This window comes from Dromiciops gliroides, chromosome 3 (assembly GCF_019393635.1).
Source record: "Dromiciops gliroides isolate mDroGli1 chromosome 3, mDroGli1.pri, whole genome shotgun sequence".
NCBI classification, from domain to species: domain Eukaryota; kingdom Metazoa; phylum Chordata; class Mammalia; order Microbiotheria; family Microbiotheriidae; genus Dromiciops; species Dromiciops gliroides.
In genome coordinates, this window is record NC_057863.1 from 277,628,666 (window position 1) to 277,648,153 (window position 19,488).

Below are 19,488 nucleotides of genomic sequence, written 5' to 3' on the forward strand. Positions count from 1 at the left end.
CTGAAAGGTCTATTCAGTCATCTTTTGACCATTTGTCTATTGGGATTTCCCCATCTTGACAGTCTTTGGATTCGAATTTCATTTTGTACAAAAGCTCATTTTACATAATAACCGATATTAAAAAACACCCCATATATCCATTTAGTTGAGGGTTTTCCCATAGCCACATATCAAAAGCAACTCCTTCCATTCTCATTGTTTAGGGTCACACATCCACTTGGAGCTTATTGTGGTGTAGTCTAAACCTAAATTCTGCCAAACAAATCAGATCAAGTAATTATATTTATCAGCACTGGACTACATTCATGTCAGGTCTTCCGTATCTACTGTTCCACTCACTCAGCAAATAGTTGAGATGATGACTGCCTTCTGAGCCTGAGATCTAGCTAATGTTAGATTCCATTCCCCTTTCCTATTATTTTGAGATTTCAGTTTATTGGTACTTCTCGAAACTGCTTTTTACTTGCTTGTGTACCTTACTTTTAACTCCTCAGAATTATCAATTCCTTGATGGCAGGAATAGTTTTTCATATCCCCAACATCTACTATCAAAGTACCCTACATAGAATTGGTGCTTAATAAATTTGTTTCTAGAACTGAGTTTAATTGGGCTCTTAAAGCTAACAAACTGGAGTATATACTGTAGACAATTTCCCTTAGCTATGTTTACACAAAGTTCAACAGGACCTAGACTGAATCCTACCCCCTTGTATCTCCAACAATGAACTATGTCCCTTTGCCACCAGTGCCTTGGTTAATCTGTCAAATTTCTTAGCAAAGTTGGATAGAATCTTAAAAAATTATCTGGTATATCCCACTCACTATCCACAAGGAGAGGTCATGAACTTGTACAAAGGTCACAGCTAGTTGATGGCAAATGTAGACTTTTAAACTCCAATTGAGCCTGTTATGCAAATGGTTACTGACTTGAACCACTAAAAAGTTGTTAGTGTATTTCTATTAAACAACTTATAACTGTAACTGGATGTTAGGATAAAAACTTAAAGTCTCCCATTTCACTCATGAGGTTGAAAATAACATCGGAATTTTTTACAAAGCAATCTATATTTATTTCACCTAATATTGGGCTGCAAGTGAGAGCAACAAAGAAAAGTAGACTCTGCAGTTCAACTTTTTATTTTAATAAAATCAGAATATGCACAGCACATGCAGTGCTAGCATCTAAACTAATACAATAAGCAATTACTAAACCTACAGTGACTTGAAGTTCAATCTTTACATTCAGCAAGTTTAAATCCATTCTTGCATATGATTTTTTGAATCCTTATTTATGAACTGAAAATATTGCTGGCTGATAAAACTTGCTAAAATGTTATCGCTGAATGTACAAGTCACTGATTATGCCAATACAACAAAGATAACCACATGTTTGAGGATTGCAATGTGCCAGACATTCACGGAGAAAAAAAAAAAAACACACAACTAAACAAAACTCACGCAACAAACATCTGAGAATCTGGACACTTCACATCAGTGTTTAGAAGTGTTTCATTAATATCTTAAGACAAGTGTATCAAAACCTTGGCATGTTTTAATTTCAAGTTGCCAATTTTGTTTTACTAACATCAGAAAGTTATGGCTACACTGCCAATGCCGGGTCTGCTTAATTTGACTTAAGAGTTTAATATGACTTAACATTAAAAGCTCACACTACCCCGAAATATATAATTTCACGCATACGGTGACATTCAACATTCAAGTGCCAGTGTTTTTGTACTGTCTTTTGGTCAAGTTTCTTTAAACTTTCAAAGAATCACTTTTAGGCTTACAAAAATAAATATTTGTCAAAATGTTCAATAAATATTACACAAAACTAGCAGCAAAAAGTATCTAGAAATCTGTCGTGTGCAAATAGTTTTCTTCCCAACTATCATTCCCATGGTCCCAAATAAATTTTAGAATCTAGTCCCTTCCCCTTCTTAGACAAGCTGCGTTCAACAATCTCCAAGAGACAAAATAAGATTGGAAGTTTAAGGACACGCACACAAGACATATATATAAAATTCTCTGAATGTGCAATAAAAGAAGTATTTTGTAAAAAGTTATGGGCAAAATGTACAAGGGCCTAAACCTAGACTAATTGAAATAGCACCATAACAAATGACCTCAATACTGTCAAGTGCACCTACTTAATAAAAGTTTTAGAACAAGGCACAATACACTTGAAAATCTATTGCACTTTAGGAGATTTTTGCCGTCTTCCTATGCCACTGAAAAAAGATTGAGAGTTTTGATCACGGCACTCTGGCCACAAAGTTAGCACAGAAATTCCAAGTGGCAGAGGCATTTTTAGTGGTGGACAATACTCATCTTTGGCCAGATTTAGCATAAACAGACTATAAATACAATGGAAACCTATGCAACTAAAACTGACTAAAACTGCACTGATAGCAGAATTGACACCTTGTGCAGTTATGTACATATTTCCAACCTCTGTGATCTCAAAAGATTTCAGTTTGTTACTCTTCTGGAGCCATTTTTACAAAGTCTACAGTAAGCCAGTTTAACATCTCAACGCAGCTTGAACAGAGTAATGTGAATCTGCATTAAAATAAAGCCTGCTGCATAATTCTTCCTGTTCATACCCTCTTGACCAAAAAACATCAACACTAGCATGCGTTATTAGACCAAAATCAGCCAGGCCCTTAAAGAGGACCGATCACTGCTGTGGTCAGCCATTCTACCATTTCAATTTTCATTTATGGCAGGCATTTAAAAAGTCTAAATAGATGAATTCTCCTAAAAACTATTTCAAGTTATCAGACCTTTAAACTTTCCCTGTAATATTCTGCCCACGTTTGGCTAGCTCACATTAATGATCTGCCTAAACATTGAAAGAGGAATTGCTGTATTTACTTGCATTAACTTCGAAAACAGTGCTTTGAATGTATGCATGTATTCATACATCACCTCATCATGACTGGAATGGCTTATTAAAGACTATCAGGTTCTAAGTACCTATCCAGGATAGAGTGAGCAAATCAGAACTTTAACTTAGTACAGTTTGCCACATTAGAAACTAATTCCATTGATATGCTTCAAGATGTTTGTTTTTGGTTTTTGGTTTTGTTTTTTCCAAATCTGCAAGTATCAAAAGCCCTAATGCAGGCTACCGCATAAGTTTTTCCTTGTAATATTTATGGATGAATCGATGATTCCTGTTTAAGTTGTATCACACCTGTGTGCCAAGGTTTGATTTTAGCCCAAGTTCAGTAAATTTATTTTGTCAAAACAATTGATATCTTGAGCATTACTGAGCCAACAGGACATCAAAATAAAAGTTGTCTAAAGTTAAAGGCACAGTACATTAACAAACAAATGATCCTCAGTCACAAAATTATAAATGCAGTTTGGGGTAGGGGTGGGTGGGAGGGGAGTTAATCCAAACTACAGCAATGAAGTCTTCAAACCACCTTCTGAATAGGGCTGCTGATTGTTCCTTTCATTTCTTCTTGTGACCTTGAGCTCCCTTAAAAAAAAAATTTCAGTGGAGAATCACAGCTGGTAATGTACTGCGAGTTCTTGAAGCTACACAAGGTATAGTCTGGCTAAGTTACATGTGGTTTCCATATTAGCTTGTTTGGTAGGGTGACCTGCTGTGAGCAGATTCAATTACCCCACCAGTCAACCCCCTGGGAGTTATAATTTCCTCCATATCCATCACTGTTGTAGAAGCCTCCATAGCCACCTTAAACAAACAAAAAAGCACACATATTAGATACCACATTCTTCCTTAAAGTCATTTTATGCTAAAGTTAAACAGCCCAACATTTTTTCAATGACTACTTTAAGGGGGGAAAAAAATTCATTAAATTTTAATGAACTTACCTCCACCAAATCCTCTGCTGCTGCCGTGACCGCCACCTCCACCACCACTGCGGCTGCTGCTTGCTCGACTACTACTAAAGCTAGAACTGCTGGCACCACTACTTTGTCGATAGTCTCTGGCACCAAAACCTCCACTGAATCTACTACTGTGAGGAGGAGGGGGGGGGGGGGGGAAGAAAAGCACAAAAACACATTATACCATCATTTCATTAAAAAAAAAAAAAAACAGATTTACCAGACTGGATTGAGAACGAAATTAATTTTAGTACCTCTTAGAACGTCCACGACTGCTACCCTTATAGTGATGTTCATAAGCCATACTTTCTAGCCATGAAGGCACTTCTTGTTTAGCTTCAACAAGAAGATCCAGCAAATCCTTGGTAATGTTGATGTTCCTCTCATTGAAGAATGAAGTGGCAAGACCTAAAAACAGGTCAAAGGAATTACCCCATGTTTTTTCTACAATGCATTATAATTTTCTATCTTTCTATTATATTATTACTGCTGGCAACTGGCTTAAAAACGGATAGTCCAATCCAATCAAATGTCTTTTCTCCCTGTATTTGAACTACACAAACAACTATTTAATTAGAGCACATACACAAAGATGAAATTTCACCACTCTATGGGAATTACAGCTTAAGTTTTAAAGCCCCATTAAGTGCTCTGCAAAAGATCACAATGCAACATACAGTTTAAGTTTCTCACCAGTTAAAAACCTTACCAAGGTTCCCAACACGACCTGTACGACCAATTCGATGTACATACTCTTCAATATCACTCGGCAAATCAAAGTTTATGACATGTTTCACATTTGAAATATCCAGTCCTCTTGCTGCTACCTGAAAAACAATTCTGTTTAGGTCTGGTTGATTAAAAAAAAAAACACCATACATATTGAGATTATAAACAAAATTAGTATGCTTACTGCTGTAGCTACTAAAATCGGGCTTTTTCCTGAGCGGAACTGGTGAAGTGCTTCTTCTCGATCTCTCTGAGATCGGTCTCCATGGATACTGGTACAAGCATATCCTTCATGGTATAAGAAATCTTCTAAGGAATCTGCCCCCTTTTTGGTCTCCACAAACACTAAGGTCAGTGAATCTTTGCCTGAATTTGGAAAGGATGGAAAAGAATGCTTCAACACTAGGATAATTTATAAACACTGAGCACCACCAAGTGGTGAAAGTTTTATACCAGTTGAATTTTAGTTGCACTTAAAGGCATGCAAATTGAAGTAATTCAAACAGAATGTTTCAATAGCATGTTATGAACAAGGAGGTAAAGACTAAAAGCTTTTCCTCCAACTAACACAGATTCTCATTACCTGAGCCACCAGAGCTGTGCTGAAATTCGTCGTAATTTTCTTTACCTGTGGCATTTAGGAGGTCAAGCAGAAATGACCGTTTGTCTGATTCTTCCACCCACACTACTTTCTGTGTGATGTTCTCAGAAGTAGAGCCAACTCTGCCTACAGCCAGAAAGATATATTCATCCAAGAAGTCACGAGCAAGCATCTATAGGAAGAAAACAAACTTAGTATTTCCTGAAGTAAATAATGTCATCTAAATATATTGACATTAAAAAAACTTAAACTGTACCTGTATTTCCTTGGGGAAAGTAGCACTAAACATCATAGTGTGGCGAACTCCCTTTTGTGGCATAGTATCTTGCTCAACTATGCGACGAATCTGAGGTTCAAACCCCATATCCAGCATACGATCAGCTTCATCCAACACTAGATACCTGATGGCAGAAAAATTGTTAATGTAGTTCATACTTAAGATTAAACTATAAATTTGACCAGGCAAAAATCATTACCAGAGAACTCAACTTTTGTAATACATCTTAAGTCTTAAAGGCTATCATTTTAAAAAGTAAATGGCTTCTTAAAAGCCAATGGGGGCAGGGGGCAGCTAGGTGGCGCAGTGGATAGAGCACCGGCCCTGGAGTCAGGAGTACCTGAGTTCAAATCCGGCCTCAGACACTTGACACTTACTAGCTGTGTGACCCTGGGCAAGTCACTTAACCCCAATTGCCTCACTTAAAAAAAAAAAAGCCAATGGACAAACTTGTAACATTTGACTATAAGCACAATTCTGCAAAAATAAGTGTCACTGCCAATTTCTAGTTTTGTAAATATGCTAACCTTCCACTATTAAGGGTATAAAAGTTTAGCGGATACTGATATACAATTTTTAAATGCTTAAAAAAAAGAATGATTTTTGGAACCACAATTCTCAAAATGTAGGTGGCTCTCTAAAAATTTTAACAGGAACTTTAAAGATAATATTGTTCATGTAACAGATTATATAATCTAGCACAGGCAAAACAGCTAAGACAATTATTAACATACTTGCAAAAATCTAAGCCAATCTTTCCTCTTTCCATCATATCTACTAGACGTCCTGGAGTTGCCACAAGCAAGTGGCATCCACGTTCTAAGTCTCGAATCTGCTGACCAATATCGGCACCACCATAGACTACACATGGACGAACTCTGGATCGATATGAAAACTGTTCAAAAAAAATATTATTGTATATTTCAAAGCAGTCATGGAAATTTTTAGTGGTAAGACTAAATCACCATAATTTTAAAGATTACCTTTCTGGCTTCCTCATAGATCTGTACTGCCAATTCTCTTGTTGGTGCTAAAACCAGGGAGATTGGGTATTGTTTGCGACGCCCATACCTTCCATTTTCCTACAAAATGAATCATTCCCAATAGTTTTAAAGCATTCTTGTAATATCAGCCCAGATTTAAATAAACCCAAACAGGAATGTTTTCAATCTAAAGGAAAGGGGCTTTTCCCTGTAGTCCCTGAACTTAAAAAGTTTAAAATTAGTGGTCTCATGGACTATTTTAAAAATTAAAATCTGATTCACTTTTTAAATGAGGCACACTTGAAAGCTGCCTTTCAAAAAAAAAAAGCACAAAATGACTCGAGCATGAACCAAAATAGACCACAATATTGTACCTCAATTTTGTTTTAAAAGCTTTGACACTAGGGGCAGCTAGGTGGCGCAGTGGATAGAGCACCGGCCCTAGAGTCAGAAGTACCTGAGTTCAAATCCGGCCTCAGACACTTAACACTTACTAGCTGTGTGACCCTGGGCAAGTCACTTAACCCCAATTGCCTCACTAAAAATAAAACAAACAAAAGCTTTGACACTTGTGATCAGCCATTTATCACTAGGGTGAATGTAAAATTTTAGCACATGTGAACTAGAAAACCAACCTTCATAGCCCTCAATGCTTCGCCTGGGCCATCTGTATAAATCTGACTCAAAATTGGCAGAAGAAATGCAGCAGTTTTTCCTGATCCTATTAAAGAAAACAAAAGACAAATTATCCAAAAACAACCCAACTTTAAAGATGAAGATGTGCAATTATGTTCACTGACTTGAAAAACAAAACACAATGCTACTTTTAGCCAGGATTGTAAGGCTATTTAACAACTCATAGAAAATTAAATTTAAATTCCAGTATTTATAGAATGGTCTACTTTGATCACTAATTTTCAAAAATATCACAAAAGGTAAGAAATCACACAACTGTTACTTTCCTATTCTAATCATAAAATGGCCTAGTATACATTATGATAATTAAGTAGCTTTTTATTCCCCTTTGTCCAACTAGTTATTTACTAAGTTGTATTTAGAATTAGCACTGAGGTAATTAGCTAGTGGCAATAGCTAGATTATAGGCAAAAGACCAACTGTGATTTAAGTCAAGATTTGGGGGAGAAAAAGTTTAGATTAGGTGTTTTGAGGGGAAGTACTATAAGAATAGAGTATTTCTTCTGCCAACAAATATAAAAAAAATTTCTAAGTACAGTCATGTATATACATACAACTCTTTAACCAATCTCTATTTTTCATAATATCTATATTGGTTGAATAACTACCTGTTTGGGCACAAGCCATCAAGTCTCTCTTTTCTTTGATAATAGGAATAGCATGTTTCTGCACTGGAGTAGGACGAGTGTAACGAGTGAGTTCAATATTTCCCATGATAATTTCTCCCATCTCAACATCACTAAACTGTGAAGATAAAAGGTGTTAACTAGAATGAAGATTATTTTCAATACAGTTAAGCATACTCCCAAAGATAAGTCAATTAATCTCAATTACAGATGCTTCAAGTTCCACTGAGAACTATATCAAAAGGAAATTTAAGAAACTTCATAATCTTAGCACCTCCCCTCCTCCCAGGGTAAACGGTATCCTGCTATAACTCCAGAAGTTCTGGTATCTAAAAAGGAGCCCTTTAGATGAAAATACAGAACACTGGGGGAAGGGCAGGGAGAACACCTTATATATGGCTACTTTGTTTTTAAATGTCAAAGACTTACACTTTCAATGTGTGGGGGACAGTTGTTGCCTGTTGCCTCAACAGGAATGTCATCATATTTTTCAAAGTTAATTCCAGTGTTTCCTCCAGAGAAGAGTTCCCTGAAGCCAGAAAGTTCAACTGTAGTTACTATATGATATACAGCTGAAGATATATACTGAATAATTATTTTGGAAATCACTTACTGCTCCAAGCGATCACTTGGTGGAAGTGGTTTTGACCAGTCATCCTCATCTGATTTATCAGACCATCGGCTATTCCCACTCCGTTCAAATTTGCCAAAGCCACCTCTGTCACCACGACTGCCAATGCCATCATAGTCACTTCTTCCACGATCATCAAATCTAAACAGTAGAAAACAACTATCACATATACCACCCATTTAGAAGGGAAAATGACCCTCAACTTTAAGATACCCCCATGCTGCTTATCCAATTTATTATGCAATACCAAGGGAGTGCTTCAAAAGATACAAACCAGACTATGTCAGAGGTAGAATTAAAATGGACTCAACATTCTGGTATCTCACCTACCAAACATTTCTCCAAATTAGCCAAATGTACTTTGTCATCTTTTTTCTCTCTCCAAGCATGCCATTATGTCTCTAGACTTATGAAAAACAGGCCAATCGATCATTTAGGAGTCAGATAAACATTTTACAAGCTTTTAATTATTCGGACAAAGCTTACTCCTACATTTTACCTAAGTTATTCATGAAAAATGTTATTTGGGGAAGACCACCAACCTCAAAGTACTGCATTCCCCAGTTACATTATAATCTTTATAGGAAAGAATTCCTCAGTAGGAGACTTGGGACAAAAGGTAGAAAATAGTCCTTACCTGAATTAAGATGTGTTTAGTTTTAGGCCTGGTATACCATGTTTGCGAAAAATCAGGATACAGGACTAACCACAGCTATAAAGTCAGTTCACCACACTCGTGTAATCAAAAATACAAGGTGTTTAAAATTTATGGAAAAGAACCCGCAAAAACCTCAAACAAGTTAGGCTATTGACTATGTTAGCCTACATTTTAAATATGTAAATATCAAAGATTAAGAATGATGCAGGTCTCATTTTTATAGAAGTCTAAGATCTCTCATGACTTTTAAAAAACCGATTTCGATACATATATATGAAAAAAATGTTCCATATATAGGAAATAGATTTAATTTTTTTAAAAGCCATTTACAAATCAATAAAGAATAAGCATGTGGATTTTTCTAACACCAGCTTCCTATCAAGAGAGCTATGTATATAATCATGTAAGAGAATAGTCAGAATAGAACAAATGACACACCTTCCTCTTGGTCCACTTCCACGATCACTGAAGAAACTGGACTTCCCTCTGGTATCGCTACGGGAACCAAAACTGCTATATGCATCCTTATCTTTACCAGAATTCCACCCCGAACTATCTTTATCGTAGAATCCTACCAAAAAGGGAACAAGATTGACTTTCTTCCTTTAACTGCTAGGACCTAACATTAGGACTTAAGAAACTTAAACAGGGCAATATAGTCTGTTTGCATATGATTATAAGAGGTTTCAGCCCTGAACCAGGACACAACTGGCAAGAGACTTGGTTTACACACCAAACCTCCATGAGAGTCCAGAATATAACATTTGGAACCCAGTAATCTATAGATAGGTTAGATGAGACATTTTAATTGTCTTATTTTGTAATGCTTTAAATTTTTTATTTTTAATTTTAATTTTTTTGGAATGAGGGTTAAGTGACTTGCCCAAGGTCACATCGCTAGTGTCAAGTGTCTGAGGCTGGATTTGAACTCAGGTCTTCCTGAATCTAAGGCTAGTGCTTTTTCCACTGAGCCACCTCGCTTGTAATGCTTTAAAAGGATAAAAAGGATAAGAATGCACAACAAACAAAATATTCTCCCGTTATAAGACAAGGGGTGCATCATTAAGAACTGGAATCACATCATAACTAAAGAGTTATTCTCCACCATAAAAAGGTTATGTGTGGGGACAGCTAGGTGGCTCAGTACATAGAGCACTGGCCCTGGAGTCAGGAAGACCTGAGTTCAAATCCGGCCTCAGACACTTAACACTTACTAGCTGGGTGATCCTGGGCAAGTCACTTAACCCCAACTGCCTCATCAAAAAAAAAAAAAGAAAGAAAGAAAGAAAGAAAGAAAGAAAGAAAGAAAGAAAGAAAAAAAAGGTTATATATGAAAAGACCATTCCAATTACTGTATTACTTAATCTGAACCCTTCCCCAAAGAAGGAGTGTCTAAGACAGTATGCTGACAACAAAATTATATAATTCAGTATTTACTGGGGGGTGAGGAGGGATGGGACAGGACAGGACACACACTGGAGAACAGGTGTCTAGTGATTCTTCCCCTCATTTTGAAACAGAATTATTAACTAATGGTATACTATACTTTTGTATATTAAGACTTGAAGTTGTTCACAGGAGATGTAGCCCTACCCTGTAACTTTACAGATGAAAAGGCCAACTAAAGGCCAGAGAGGTGACTCAGTCACACAGGTAAATATTCTAGATTCAAATTCAGTTTCTAACCCCAAATTCAGGGTTTCTCTATCATACCACTTTGCCATCATATTCAAGGCACATTGGTTTTTTTCCTCCTCACTAAAACAAAGAATATTCTCTTTCTTTTAGGGTTCTAAATGTTGCTCTACACCACTTCATTCAAGTGATTAAGTTTTTAACAAAAATACCCATAAGCAATTGGCTGACAAAATGACCAAATTTGTAGTTCTGAAGAAGCTGAGCAATTAATTTCCCTGTTTAACACTGCAAGATCAATCTATAGAAGTTTACAAGGCATCAACATTGTTACTTTTATGCACAACCTAATATAACTGTATAACATTTAACCACCAGGCAGGAAAGCTACACTAAAAATTTATAATGAAAAACCAACTCTCTTAACCATTTGTGTAACTAATATTAAACATAAAATTAGGTAGTAAAGGGCCTATAGTATTTCATGAAGTTTATAACATTACCAATTTCCAAAAGTAGTTTCCAGAGGTCAATCTATTAATATAGGATTTCAAGACTAAGTTGATGTCAAATTATCTGTGGAAAGCTATTTAAACATACCAAATAATGGCCAATTTGTCCCTGATTACTACTTTCGAAAATTGCTGGGATCCTGAAAACAAGCCCTCTAGGATTTAGTCAACAATCCATAAAGTATTAGTTCATGAAGAATAAAACAGATCTTTCAGTTAAATATAATTTGGAGGTATCCTTAATTTGAGACAGTGCTACTACACACACACACATTATCCTTTAATAGCTTAAAACTGCTCTATCTTTAAGACAGATACATAACTTGGCCCTGTCATATTTTTATGCCCTTCAAGTAATAACTAAATACCATCAAGTAATTAAGGTGATTGACTATTTGTTGGGGATACTGTATTATAGATACAATTAAGATGACCCAATATTCCTTTGGAACCTGAATTTAAAATCTTGCTCTGATACTTAACTTTGTGACAAGCCCTACTAGTTTCTTCAGTTAAAAAATTAGAGGAGGGGTAGCTAGGTGGCACAGTGAATAAAGCACTGGCCCTGGATTCAGGAAGACCAGAAGTCAAATCTGGCCTCAGGCACTTGACACTTACTAGCTGTGTGACCCTGGGCAAGTCACTTAACCCTCATTGCCTTGCCCCCACCCCCAAAAGTTTAAAAACAAAAATTGGGGAAATGGGAGTGGGAGCGCTCACCTAGATAATGATGTATCCATCAATTCTAAGTCCTATAGTTCAATTTTAGTACTATGACCCCACTTGGGTTTTTTTTGGCAAGACATTGGGAGGGAACGGTTTGCCATTTTTCTTCTCCAGGTTATTTTACAGATGGGTAAACAGAGGCAAACAGTTAAGTGACTTGCCCAGGGCCACACAGCTAATAAGTGTCTGAGGCCAGACTTGAATTCAAGAGGACTCTTCTTGCCTCTAGGCCAAGGCACTCTATCCTGAGATATACCTCCTTATTGGTAATCATATCTTAAAAGATTGAACCACATATACTTTTAATAAAAATACCACTCAACCTTCCCTTTTTCCTGACTTTGAAGTGGTCAGAAACCATTTTATAATTTTGCAAAACAAATAACTATCCAGATGGGAATTAATTATCAGGTACTTAAATTCAGCAATAGGTAAAATGCTATTTGACTTGTTTAGCTGAACTTTCACCACCACCACAACCCTTATCTACTTTGTTTACAAATGAAATGATGGACTAGAGTAGGGAGAAAAGAAATGCAGGTGATCTAAAACCAAAATAGTTAAAAATGCAAAAAAGTCCATGGATAAGAAGTTTGAATTTATCTGGTGATTCAGTAACACTTTATGTCTGAGATATCAGAATTCCCTTTCCTTCTTTCACTCCTAAAAGTTAGCCATGTGGCCTCGAACAAATTACTTCACTTCTTAATTTCATCTTATGTAAAGCAATCACCCCAGTTCTATAATAATAAACTCCACACTAAGGAGTTGGTTTGCAGAGAATAAGAATTTTGTTTTCTTAAACAATTTTCAAATATTTTAATCAAAGCTAATAAATAACATGAAGAAAATGGATAATGCTACTAAATTTGCTACTAGCTTTCATATTAGTATATTATTCTATAAAAATGCTGTTCTGACAGCTCTAAGATGATAACCATGCCAACCCAATTACTATGCAGTTCTCAGAATGAGATTGTGCCATTAAAAAACATGTGAAATAAACTTTTTGCCTCAAAAGTATTAAGGATTTCAATTTAAATCAGAAATGGATGTGTTTTAATACTGTGCAATGATACTGAAAAATGGTCCTAAAACCTTGAAGGTTTAGATCATAGTTTAGCATGCACAGGGATTACAATCCAAAAAAAGCAAAAAACTTATTTCCATCATAATGTATACAGCTCAAACTTCCAATCATCAAGCAAGAAACAGCTTTTAAACATTGCAAATGTATTCAAATTAAATATTCCTTTTAACATTATACCTCCTAGCACTCACTTAAGGGTTCTTATTCACCCCCCCACACCCCAATTCATGAAGTTTCTAAAACTCTAAAAGGGGACAAAAGTGTACGTTGTTAGAGATGAGATACATTAGAAAAATGTCTTACCCTTAGAAGCTTCTCTGTTCCTTAAATGAGGAGGAATGTAACGTCCTTCTAAGAAAAAACAATTTTATCTTTACAAAATTTTTAAAACAAAAGCTCTTTTACAGTGTGACCAAGGTGAGGGAGAGGGCTTGTCTAAGATATCCCTGTTTAACTCAACTAACTTGAAAAAACATCAGTCTTAGTGAACAGAACATGTTCACCTCACTGAAGTTTTATTGTTCTAATATACTAACCATTAAGAAAAAATTATTCGTATTTCACAAAAACAAACTTCTAAGACGATTGGGGATGGGGGTTTGGGTGGATAATCCATTTGCCAAAAACATCAAAAACCTAGGAATGATATTTGGCAATTCATTAGATTAACTACTGAAATTCTCAACTTGGTTGAAGATCTCTGGCCAAGTAGAAACAGTTCTTGAATAAATTTAAAATGTTAAATAATAAAAATGTAATAAAAATAATAACAGGATATCAAATTCAAAAGAAACAAGGAACTCACCACTCACTGCTTGAATAACTTGAAATACACCTAATCCAGTCAGGAGCAGTGAGAGTCACTATTACTTTCCTACTCTAGAGAATTTTTATTAAATTAAGTGCAAAGTACCATTCACAGAGATAAACACCCTACCCCCACCCCTTCCCCTCCAGTCTTCATGGAGTTTACAATCTATTGGAATGTATTTCTACATAAATTACTTTATCCAAGGTAGAATTAAAAGTTGCCCTATACTTCACATCTCTGGCTTTCTAAGATTATAAAATTAAGATTCCTTACTCCTTTTCCTCCTCTGTGGCTATCTCATTCACTCACTTTTAAGTAATGAATTTAAAAAGGAAAAGCAGAATTATTAAACTTCTAGATATTGGGGTAGTAAAAGTGACTTTACCATAGCAGTTTTTAATGACAAAGATTAACAATGTAATAAATACATTTGGCTAGTATTCTGTTAAAAAGCAAATTAACATTCCATTACAAACTCACATCCATATAGCAAATCCCTCCCCCATCTTATAAAACTTCTAAATTAGTCACCAAAACACCACAACAGAGAATCTTGATTCTCACCCACCTAGTAGAGTATTTCTTTTGGTTCTTGGGTTACTGGGTTAAATGTTTGTTCCTGTTTTTGACACTTGCCAATTTGGACCATTAGCCAACCAACCCTACTTAGAAAGTAAATCCATGTCAAAAGGTGTATACATGTCTTTGCCTATCTTTTCCACAATTAAAAATTTAGCCAAATAAAATCAAATCCAATAGTCTTTGAAAATTAATGATAGTCTTAAAGAGTTTCCTGGCACTCTTGACATGGTTAAGACATAAGGAAAAAAGCTTGTTATAAACAAGTTAGAATCCCAAGAAAATCACCTAAAATTTTATACTTACTGCTCGCTGTACCTCCTCCACTCTGATTATCTGAAGAATTCAGGTCTAGGCCAGCAAACTAGGAAAAAAGAGAAGGAAAAATAAAAGATCTATACTGTCAGTACACATTAAATAGCTCAGGAAAAGAAAAATCATTTATGGCTTTAATAAGCCAAAGGGTAAGGGGTCAGCTAGTAACATTTCTAGCTTTGGACCTGCCACTAACTTGACCTATGACCCCAAGTGAGTTACTTAATATTCTGGAACCTGTTTCCTAACCTAAAAATGTCTGTATCACAGTTCCTACTCACTCAACCTTAGGGCTTGTGGGAGACATATATGAGAATATTATCCTCTTGGCTACTGTTTTTGTAAGTCATACTACTAAGTAAACACTGGACTTAGAATTTGTTAATTAGGAAGACCTATAATAAGTTCACTTTTTTATGGGAACTTCAAATAGCCACAAACCTCAAATTATGAAATCTTATGTGTGAAAATGTTAATCTAATGCTTCATTTTGCTAAGTTATTTTTATAAAAAATATTCTTGGAGATCTTACCACATTGGCCCCAATTATACCTTGCACCCAAATCTGGATTTTACAAAAGAGTGCATTGCAACTTACAGATTTTTTTCAATGCATAGATGTAACTTATATTTGTACCTCATTTTAAGGAATGGACCTATATATTTAGGACAACCAAAGTATATGATTAGCAATAGTCATCTGTTTAAGGATTAAGCCAGTACTTGAGATTCAAAAAATCCTACAACTTCCCTGGGCCTCAGTTTCCTCATCTGTATAATGTTGGACTAGGTCCAACTTCTCAGGGATTCAAGTCCCTTCCAGTTCTGTATCTATATGATCTTTTATGTAAAATTGTTCTCCTTGGGGAGATATGTTAGTATTTAAGGCTCCAAATAGAGTAATCATACTTTCTTTTTACACTTCAATGTCAAGTTCTTTAGCTCTCACACCTTTCTTTAATCTCAATCATTCCTTTAAAGGGCTCATTTTCTATTTAACCATTCATACTCATTTTTATTTATTCCCACTGACACCAAAACTCTGATCCAACTTCAAAATCCTACGTTTTAAAAAAAGTACCTTTTACCCTAAAAAAAATGGAATTTGGTGGTAATTAACTGTAATCATCCCTATAGTAAACAAATGACTAACACAAGTTAAAAGCATATTTTAGCTAAAAAGCAATCTTTGTAAGCTAAGCATGAATGCCACCCTTTAAAAGTTTAAGTCACTGGATATAAACCCACATGACACATTAATAAATAAAATGGGATGTGTATTATATATATATATAAATATAAAATAAAAACCTGCTACATTCACCACCTATGAAAGTTCATCATTTTAAAAGTAGGAAGCATGAGATACCATTCCTCCTTTGCAGATTAAGACGGATGTATGCCCTTGTAGTATTTACTCCCAAGATGTAATCCATCTTATTGTCCAGTTTTTCAAAAAATTACATCAAGACCCCCACCCCAACCAATATCCAACATGCTTGGCAGATATAAAAACCAATCTCTAACCATGAAAGAAAGCTCTTTAAACTTTACATTCTATAATTACGGCAATTTTTAAAACACTCCCTTCAATTCCTATTATTTATTAAGTTTCTATGTGCTTCATTCAGAAAACCTAATTAAGAAACATAAACATACCCACTACTGCTTAAATTTTAATGTTTATAGGAAGTTTTACAATGGTCAAGGTCAAATCAAATATGAATTCAAGGAGGGTTCTAATTCATTTCTAAAATTCTAGACAGTGCCCTCAAACCAGTGCACTAATTAATAGTGAAACTAAGTCACTATTTTTGGACGCCAGTTAGTATACAAACGATGGCACCATTATGAAACAGATCCCTCAAAATCCCCCAAATTACAAATCACCAATCCTCAAATTCCAGATCACTGTTGCCAACCAGTTTTACTTGGCTGTTGCATAAGGCTAATTTTGGACAAGTACGCTTTGCTGGCAAACACCTAATAAGACTATATACAACATTTACTTATTTTATTAAAAATCAAACAGAATGAAAATAACCTAATACATTCCACGAACGTCTCCTAGCAGCTCATTTAAGACAGAAACCTTAATCACTATGATAGATCTGCAAAATTGATCCAGAACCTGATTTCGTCTAGACAAAACCAAACAATGGACTTCTCTCAAAAGCCTTAGTGCCACTGCTATAATCCATCCTCTCCACCCCCTATCCTTTCACCTAATTCTCACACACAAAGACTATTGGGACTTCTCAGATGTATTTAAACTATTGTTATAATACCCTACTTGATCACAAAATTCTATTCCATCCAAATCCCCATTTCAGAATTTTTCCAGGCCCGACGACCAAAATGAAAGCTCACAATACTAGAAGCATCACGTAGGGCTAACCACGTTCAGGGGGAAATGCTGCCTCTTGACCCTAACTATTCAGATATCATCCCCACACCACGGCCTTCCCCCCACACCTCCATCTCCACTACCCGGCGCAACGGCGCACGGACGGGCCTATTCCTCTCTCCCCCTCCCCCCACCACAATCCCTCCTCGGCCCATCTGCGTCACAAAACTTTCCACTCCGGAAACGCTGCTTCGCCTACCGGGACAGTGGAATCAAAGATCTCCCCGCAAAAGGGTAGATAAAACAAGTTCCGAACCCTTTAAACGTACAAGAATGACTTAAAAATAGGGCTCCCCAGAGCACCCATTTCCCCCTTCGTGCTTTTCTACTCCCCCGCATCCCCCGCGCTGGCGGCTGCTCACTCGCCCCCGCCCCCCACACCGCTAGCGGGCCGCAGCGCCGCCCAGCCACGCAGCAGCACACAAAGGAGGCCGCCGCCATTACCCAGAGCGAAGGCCGTCAGCCCGCGCGCCCCCGCCACCTTGTATCGGGTCTTCCGTCCCTCGTCATTCACGCCTTCCACGAGATAAAGCAGCCCATGCCAAATGCCAAGAGCAACCACTACAAAGTTCATTCAAAAGCCAGCTCCGAAAGGCAAAAACACTCTTGGAGAGTAGCACAAAAGACTTCAGACAAAGAGCCCCCTCCAGAGCGCGCGCACCCAACCCCCCCCTCGGCGCGCGCTCCCGGCGCGCGCTCCCTTCTCCCTCCCGACTCGCTTGCGCACGCTCGCACAAAAGCCGCCATTGTGCGCGGACCACGGACAATACCTCGGGCGAGCCGGGCCCAACACAAAGCCCGCCTCTACCCGGTCCCTTTCCACACGCTGTTCCCTGACCTTTCCACCGACTTCTCTCTCCTCCTCCACAACCCCGAGAAGGCGACTTACTCCGGCCAGGAGCACATGACCCAAGAGCCGGGGTACTCGCAGAACCAACAGGGTTTAGCACTGCGCCACAGGCCAGGCTTGTGGGGGGAGGGCGGGAGTATGAGATCCGCGCGGGGCCGACCCCCTTCCCTCCTCGCCGTCTTACCTGCTGATCCAGCCCGAGCGCATTCTCCACCGCCACATGACTCATCCCTGAAGAGTACCGGGGACTCTGGCGTTACCACTGCGGATCAACTGTGTGGGGGGGATGTCTCACCGCAAAGCACCTCTCACCGGGGAACTGCGGCTCTGGAACGCCCGGCGCGGCCACGGCCCTAATATACCCACTCCGACGGCTTGTACGTCAGCACGTAAGACGTGCCCGTCCCCCGTCGCCTCCTCTCCCTACCCGGCCCACACCTCCCCCTACCGCCACCACTACCGCTTCTCCTCTCTGGCTGCCGCGCCAATCAGTCGGTCCTAACCTCGCGGGAACAATCCGTCACAGTCTATTCTCCCACTGCCTCAGCAGAGCAAAGTCCTCCAAAATTCGCGAGAGCTTCTCTGTCGCTACCCCCCCCCCCCACGTCCTTTCCCCTCCCCCCTCCCCCCACCCCCCCTCGTCCTCGAACCCTCAAGGCCTCGCGAGAACTCCTCTTCCCCGATTTCTACCAGACTCGGAGCACTCAAGATCTCGCGAAAATTCTCTTTCTTTTTACCCTCCCCCCAATTCTCCTTCCTCTTTCTGCTCCTTGTCTCTGGGTTTGGGAGGTCTCGTGAGATTTCTCCGTTCTAACCTGCCCCTCCCCCGCCCCCACCCCACCCCCACCCGCCTGCGTGTTGCCTCCCCGAAGTCCAAGCTATCCAGAAAAAGGCCGAGAGCGGAGAATGTGGAGGGTCACGTGACCGCAGATGCCGGGCGCAGCGGCCATTTTGTAAAGCGGGGGATGGTGGCGTGGATGGAATCCCAAAGGGGGCGGTGAGGGAGAGGGGCAGGGCGAGGGAGGGGAAAAGAAAGAGGAAAGAGGAAAAGGGGTGTAGGGGGCGCTCTGGAGAGCGGAACAGTGACCCCGGGCGTGGGGGTGGGTGGGAGGGTCGACAGAAGTCCGCTCACGGACTGACTCTCCTCTCCGGGCTCTGTTGCCAAGGTAGCGAGCGCGCGGGCTGTGAACCGAAACCTCCCCCTTCCCCCTGCGCCGGCGCCGGGCGCGCGCGCCCCCTCCCCCACGTTACAGGGAAAACAATGAGACAATCACACGCAGAAACGACGCCAATTGTTACGCACCTCCTCCCGGGACCTGGACCCCCCACCTGCACCCCGCTGCCCCACGCAGGAACTCGGCTCTTCCTACCCTGGTTTTTACCCCAGCTTGGGGGGAGTGGGGTGGGGGAGAGTTATAAGACAACCTCTACACCTCCATTGCCCTTCTTCCTCGGTTAGCCCGGGTCTCGAGAATCTACCGGGCTGGTCCGAAAGATG

General features: G+C 38.8%; 1 protein-coding gene across 6 annotated transcripts; it reads right to left on the minus strand.

Moving 5' to 3' along the window:
• Positions 1-432: 432 nt before the first annotated feature.
• On the minus strand, positions 433-18,363 carry DDX3X (DEAD-box helicase 3 X-linked). 6 transcript variants are annotated; one of them, XM_043994472.1, is made up of 17 exons: positions 18,175-18,363; positions 14,725-14,782; positions 13,332-13,379; positions 9,504-9,636; positions 8,390-8,548; positions 8,206-8,305; positions 7,759-7,894; positions 7,090-7,175; positions 6,455-6,553; positions 6,206-6,366; positions 5,451-5,595; positions 5,177-5,366; positions 4,778-4,959; positions 4,574-4,691; positions 4,119-4,272; positions 3,850-3,992; positions 433-3,709 (listed from the first exon to the last, which is right to left on the minus strand). In XM_043994472.1, the coding sequence occupies exons 1-17, from the start codon at positions 18,217-18,219 to the stop codon at positions 3,630-3,632; spliced, it is 2,037 nt and encodes a 678-aa protein (XP_043850407.1). In that variant the 5' UTR covers positions 18,220-18,363; the 3' UTR covers positions 433-3,629. The 6 variants fall into 6 exon arrangements, with proteins under 6 accessions (XP_043850407.1, XP_043850408.1, XP_043850410.1 ...); XM_043994473.1 differs by having other exon boundaries at positions 3,850-3,995; positions 13,332-13,376; positions 18,175-18,362; XM_043994475.1 differs by having other exon boundaries at positions 5,222-5,366; positions 18,175-18,362.
• Positions 18,364-19,488: the final 1,125 nt, after the last annotated feature.